Below are 7540 nucleotides of genomic sequence, written 5' to 3' on the forward strand. Positions count from 1 at the left end.
AAGAAAAAAAATTGCATGTAACTCGACTTCATGAAGATCGGATTACAAAACACTACTATAGGTCCTTAAAACGTCACTATAGGTCCTTAAAACGTCACTATAGGCTCCTTAAAATGCCACTATAGGACTCCAAAATTTTTTTTTTTATAACTCGATTTTGAGAAAATCGAGTTTCAAAAAAGGGGCATTTCCCTAATTAGTTTGGGAAATGGGACAAAATGCTAGATTTTTTTTTTTTGAAAGGGGCATTTGCCCATTTTCTCCCAAATGTTATGATCTCCTTGCATAATATAGTAGAAGGTCTTTTGACGGGGCAGGCTATATTTGCATAGCCTATTCTTGTTGCTAAAAAGAAACTTTACTCTTTTTTTTAGATGAAAAAGAAATTAAACTTTAGGTTAGATTTCAGTATCTTCAAGTATATGTGGTGGACCCATGTGAAAGTGCTGAAATCCAACCAGAAATTGACAAACAAATAGGGTGTCTATTTGGGTGTGATAATGGGGTGTCTCTAGATTACTTATCTATTTTAGGCCTATTTTAAGTTTGGGACCTCGAAGTGAATCTGATAAACATGTGTGTGAATAGCCAAAGATTTAGCTATATCATTACAACAACTTTTATTCTCAGTAATAAAATACCACACCTTAGTAATCTTCATTACCAAAATTACCCTAAGATCTTACTCTAATATTAGTGAAAATAGAAGTTGTTTTTATAATTCTAGAAACCAGGCTGGCTAAGCTCTCCTCATTGCTGAAGGAATCAATCGGTCAATTGTTGTTAATGTTATTCTCGGTCACATTTTTTTTTTTTTTTTTTTTTGGTCATGGAAAGCCGTATTCCCCAAGTCACAGGAAAACAAGTTCAAACTTGAAACCCCCCTTAGAAGCCTCTAGACCCCTTGGAATTTCAACCCCACATCCATTCTCTTTAAACCCCCCACCTCTCCCCCCCAATTCTTCTTCACCACACTCTCTCTCTCTTTCCCTCTCACTTGCTTTTGTGATTTCCCCCCTCTTCTCCCAACAACAAAACCACACCTCCTTTCTGAGACAACCAAGCAAGAAGTGAAAACTTTGTCTCACAAAAACATGGGCACTTTGGTGGGACATGTGGCACCAGGCTTTGGGTTTTTCATCATTGGCTTATGGCACCTCTATAACCACATCAAGCTCCATGCTCAGTACCCAAATTCTTATACCTCTTTACCATGGTTTCCCACCTCAAAAAGCAGGTACTTTGAGCTCTTCTTGATCATGGGAGGCAGTGTTGCCTCCATAGCCATGGAACTCTTCATAAGCCCTGATAGACACCAACCCTTTGACTCTGATGGAACCATCCCTTCCAACCATCTCCACAACTTTGAACACTCCAACATCTCACTGACTTTCATTGTCTATGCTGCTTTTGCTATAGCTCTTGACAAAGTTGGCCCCAAAGCTCAACATGGGCTAACACAATTGATTGGTGCCATAGCCTTTGCACAAATGTTTCTTCTATTTCGCTTTCACTCAACTGACCACATGGGCCCAGAAGGCCAATACCACTTACTTCTACAATTTGTTATTGCTATTTCTCTAGCCACCACTCTTATGGGAATTGGTAACCCAAAGAGTTTCATAATCAGCTTTGTAAGGTCGGTCAGCATAGTTTTTCAAGGTGTGTGGCTTATGGTCATGGGCTTCATGTTGTGGATACCAGAATTGTTACCTAAAGGTTGCTTTTTGCACCTAGAAGAGGGTCACAAAGTGGCTAGGTGTTCAGGGGATGAAGCACTTTATCGTGCTAAATCATTGATAGTCCTTCAATTTAGCTGGTACGTTGCTGGAATCACCAGTTTAGCAGTGCTTTTCTATTTATTTTTGGTTAAAGCTTATGGAGAGAAGGTGGAGTATGCTTCATTGATAAAAGAAGAGGAACGAGAAGGAGAAGATTTTGATGATATTGAGTCCCAAAAGAAGAGCAAAATTGGCAATTCAACGAGCTTTATTCAAATGGGAAAAGCCTTTGCACCCATTGACATGGAAAGGTAATAAAAAGGAAGAGGTAGATGTGGTTAGGTATGTGTATAAAAAATATTAGGTTGGTGGGATCACACTTCTATTTTTATCAATTTGGCCAGTAATAATGTCATTGGCATTAAAGATAACAATGACATGGGAGAGAAAGTGCATGTGGGGTAGAGAGAAAATTAGTGTGAAATTTGTTTGGTTTACATTGATGGACTTAAAGCTTATTGGAAGTCCATTGTATTTGTGTGTATAGAGAGGAAGAAGAAAAAAAAGTTATTTGACTATAATATCTTGAAACCACCAACTTGTATAAATCTTGATGATTTTTGGTTTGATATAAATTATAATGTACTACCTTGTTCTTTAATGGACTCTTTATAATTTCGTTGATTATATATAAGAAAAAAATTTAACTAATTTCTCTACAAAATTGTTCCAAATTGTGTACATTAATTGGCTAACAAAGTTATCCGGAAAAGAAAGGATTTAAAAAGTCATATATTTCTTTGGAGCAAGAGCTTCCATGTCTGAGGTAACATTTCTTGTACGATCAGAAACTACACTTACCTGTTTCCTCAAGAATGGTGGCTGTTTCTGTACACCACCTTTGCCTTGCACTCCAAGGTGAAAAAACTACGCAATATGTACTTAGAAAATTACTTTTGGCTATAAAATATATACCAAGGTCCAGTAATAATAATAATATATTGATTTTGCTGATATGGATGCTTGAGTGGCATGATGAACATTGAACTATATCATGTGCAGTTGACAAGCAAGTGCTAGATCCACATCCACGTAATTAGGATAAGATAAATTTAATGTAGGCCCTATATGACCAAATTCTGTCTAAAAGTACTTTTCATAATAAGAAATTTCCAAGAGCAATATGAATGATGTGATGAATTAGATACGGATTTTGTGCTGTCCTGAGCAATATGTCACTGTTTATTCCTTTAGTTTTGTTAAATCAATCCTCGAGCCCTTCTTCGTGCCCTTTTTAGGTTTGAGATAATGTCATTCATTTTCTATTCCTCTTGTTTGTGGAGGTGAGAAATTTATTTTAAAGTACTTCTTTTGAGGGTAAGTATTTGAATACTTGTACCATCATAGATGGCTTTCAAAGGTGAGAGAAACTGATGAGATAAAACAATTTATAACATTAAAAAGTTAATTTTTAATATATATCATATTCAAAGTAAATTAGAGGAACAAGAAAATGAACTTAATTTTTTTAATTTAAGAAAAGCACCTTGGCCACAACTTATTATTCAAGTTTATAGGCTTCTCTTTTCAATAGAAATCAAGCTTTCATAAACCATAGTTTCACTCCAAAGCATGTCACATCACAATTTTACCTTAAAAACCTAGTTATTAGCTCCCCTTAGATTTTCAACTATATTTCGCATAAAAGTTCCTTAATAAAATCTATGAAAAGCTTGAAAAAAAATAGTTAGTTCTAGAAATACGTCTTGAATGTGACATATTATATATTATTGGATGCCACAATTTGAGCCCTGTCTCGCTATCAATGGTAGGTTTTTGCAAAACACAATTTTGGAGATGCCCTTGAGAAATCACTGGTTTCTGGGCCACTGGTGGGCATGTACGTGTCTTTTCACACAAAGAGTGCGATGGGATAGGGATGTTTCTGCACTGTAGTAGGTGCATGTACTTGGAGCCATGGATACCCCCCTATAATATAGGCGCTCCTGAGCAATCTGAATAATTAACAAAGTAATAATGACATTTTTCATTTCCTAAAGTTTGCATATACCATTCAATTTCTCAAGAACAATAGTAATGCCACTAAAATATAAGTTTTCTCATGAATAATTTATGTATTAGTTTTGCTAACGTTAGTATGCTCTAAGACTATACGTTAGCAAATCATTTTTAAAAACTTTTTATGAAAAAAAGTAATTAACTATTTTAACAACTTTTTCAATTTCCTATCAAAACTTCTCAAAAATAAATGATTAATATATACGCTAAGAGCATACATTAACCAAACTCTTTATGTATTAATATAATAGTGTGGCTTGCCCCTAGTTGACTTGACACAATATGGATATATATGTCTAAAAATGGTCATATATCGTTTTCATGTTTTGTTTAATGTATTAGAAATTTAGAATACCATGTTTTCATGTTTTATTTAATGTGCTAGATACCATAGAAAAAAATATTTAGTCTTCGAATATTTTTTTTTTTTATAGAGTACCAACCTATTGCTTCCGTTTTTAATGATTGTACTCTTTATCATTAGATTAAGATATCAATCAAATTTTTTTGTAGGCGGGGATTGAACCCCCAAATCTCGTATTCAATTCTAAAAGATTTTACCTGTTGAGCTATCTGGAACTCACAATTTTTGTATAATTAATTATGTACTAACTTAAAACCAAGATCTTGATTCATTGCTTGATCTAAAAGTTGCTTCTAGCATTGGAACAATCGAACATAAATAATTCAATAATATAATTGTAATATTGGAAGAACTAATGAGAGTCTCTTACGGGACAAAGCTTAATAAATATTCTTTTGAAAAGACATGCTTTACATTTGGTTTACTGTGATGTTGTAGATTCTTTTTTCACTTGTCCGCTAATTAACTTTTAGTGAAAAAGAAGTCATGATTCACGTTGCAGGCTCTGTTTTTCTTGACGGTTAAGATTGTTCTGGTATTCATCACATTGAAATAGAAAATTGTCCCAAAAAGAGGGATATACCTTTGAGTTGGAAATCAGAAATTATGACTAAGAAGTAAGAACCATGCGTGTCTGCGTACATATATAATAATAAACTAATTAAAGACATATTATTAGTTAACGTTGGAAACTTTTTTTTTTTTTTGGGATGAACGGTTAAAGTTGGACACATATGTGGCATTTGATTCTCATCTTTAACAAATGTATAATTAAAATGAAAATTTTGTGCATAATAAACTTGCAAGTTGACGACAAGATGTGTATATATCATATATTCTTCAATAAAACTTGAACTTACAATTAATGTATCAATATAGCCTAATGATACTCTTCTATCTTCTACCGCAACAAAAAAGCCACAGTTGGTGTCTAGCTAGGAGGTATTTTTTTAGATTGTGTTATGAAAATAATAATAATAATTATTATTATTATTATTATTATTACTGCTATATGTTTTTTTTTTTGGAGAAAAAATTAATACTATATGTAAGTTTAGGTTTGTTTTCCTATAATCTCTAATATAAGTATAAAGATATATAAGAAAATGTTTAGAAAAGAAGTAATTAAGTTTAAGGTTTTTATTTTATTTTTTTAATCCTAAAATTTCTAAAATATGTCGGAAAAGGTTAACAATAAAGGACAGCGAATTGAATTATGGGATTCTGATGATCATTACTTGGCTCAATTCTTTATGCTAGTAGCAACATCTTAGGCCAGTTTTCACCCAAAATATTTTTTCAAATTTGACAAATTGGGGGTGCTAAGCTAGCTAATTTAATTAAAATATTAATTTCTTAAACCCTTAACATAAATTATGGGCCCCCATTCCCATATTCCTTCTCCTGTTGTCCTATGTGTTTAATCACTTTCCTCAGACCAAAAACTAAAAAATAATACACTTGCATATAAATAACATTTGATTAAACTAATAATAACCTCTCAACTGTTTGATTCCCCACTCTTTTAACTTATTTTTATATGTGCAATTATTTAAATCTCACTTATTTTCTTCTTTTAGCATACAACAACTGCACTTTTATCCATTTTCAATAAAATAAGCATATATACCAATCCAAAGTCCAAACACATCTGTCAAGGACTTTCACTATTCACCCAAATCAAAGGTAAAAAAAATTTAAAAACAAAATGTGGTAGGTAGACAAGATCGGAAAACTAGACAAAATATGTCTTCATGCTCTCCAATGTGTCAAAAGTAGGTCAAGTTAGCTCAAACGTTTTTATCTCACTTTAAATTTTTTTTTTTTTTTAATTATCTTATTAGGCCTGTTCCACTTGCATATGTCTATATATATATATATATATATATTTTTTTTTTTTTTAAAAACGGAATCTTATATTACTTTAGTAAAAACAAAATAGACACATGACATACTATAATTAGTAGAATATAGAGTGAAGCAGATAAATTAGGGCAGAAGACTTTGATTCACTTCTCATTTTCATTTCAAATAAAAATCATGTCTCTATGTGTGTTTCATTCTATATTTCACTACTCACAATATGTTGCACATCATTTTTTTTCCCCTCATAAAGTAAATAAAATTTTAAAAGTGAGAAAATTATATACTTGATATATTGCTATATATATATATATATATTTTTTTTTTTTTTTTAAAACGGAATCTTATATTACTTTAGTAAAAACAAAATAGACACATGACATACTATAATTAGTAGAATATAGAGTGAAGCAGATAAATTAGGGCAGAAGACTTTGATTCACTTCTCATTTTCATTTCAAATAAAAATCATGTCTCTATGTGTGTTTCATTCTATATTTCACTACTCACAATATGTTGCACATCATTTTTTTTCCCCTCATAAAGTAAATAAAATTTTAAAAGTGAGAAAATTATATACTTGATATATTGCAATTAGTGGAACATAAAATGAAACATTTTTAATAGGACAGTAGAATATTTGTAGTATCACTTGTATTACAATACACTTATCAATTTAAGCTAAAATCCTAAAACCATATATATATATATATATATATATATATAGTATAGTACTTAAGTGCTATTTTTTAGATTTCTCTCTAAAGATTTTGTCATATGAATTTTTTCTCATGAAATGGAAGTGTATTTTTTAGTTAAGTAGTCATATAACTGAATCTTATGGTATTATTGTACCTAAGTTTTGTCAAAAAAAAAATGTCAATTATTTGACATGCACGCAAGCAAAACTAAATACTTAATTAATGTGATGTGAGGGCTTCTTTACCTTAAACATCGATGTGTCTCAATCACGCGGATTTGGATCCTCATAAGAAACTCATAAATCTGAAAAAGAAAAAAAAGAAAAAAAAAAAAGTTGTTGGCTTTGGTTTAAGTTTAACAATGAGTTTGGAGATTTACCTAACTTTTTGAGCTTCGTGCTTTGTCTCTCTCTCTTGAAACCCTAGCTACCTTGTGGAATTAGCCACTTTCTTTCTCAAAAGTTTCAAGGCACCAGGGGACGAAACTTCCATATTTTAATCTTCGAAATGTTAATTTCTTATCATCTATTTCTTAACAATGTGCACATGGAGGAAGTGATCGAAGTTCTAAATAGTTTAGCACTATCTAACTAGTTTCTGTTTTTGTCTTCCATTTTCCATGTCGTGATCCATTCTAGCTTTGCTTTGTTTCTAACGTTGTTTTGTTTTTATTATGTTTGTCTTTTAAGAAAAAGAGTCTCAGTTAGTTTATATAGTGGATAATCCTAAAAGAAATAGTACAGTTATTATTGTTGAATATAAAAAGACCTGCTTGTGATAGTGATGCATGCGTTTATACGACCTGGAATATT

General features: G+C 31.7%; 1 protein-coding gene across 1 annotated transcript; it reads left to right on the top strand.

Annotated features, from left to right (window-relative positions):
- The first annotated feature begins 921 nt into the window (after positions 1–921).
- LOC126720515 (uncharacterized) lies at positions 922–2382 on the top strand. Its single transcript, XM_050423025.1, has one exon. It carries the CDS (start codon positions 1095–1097, stop codon positions 2034–2036), a length of 942 nt encoding a protein of 313 aa, XP_050278982.1. The 5' UTR covers positions 922–1094; the 3' UTR covers positions 2037–2382.
- The last annotated feature ends 5158 nt before the right edge of the window (positions 2383–7540 follow it).

The sequence above is a fragment of the Quercus robur genome, chromosome 1 (assembly GCF_932294415.1).
Source record: "Quercus robur chromosome 1, dhQueRobu3.1, whole genome shotgun sequence".
NCBI lineage: Eukaryota > Viridiplantae > Streptophyta > Magnoliopsida > Fagales > Fagaceae > Quercus > Quercus robur.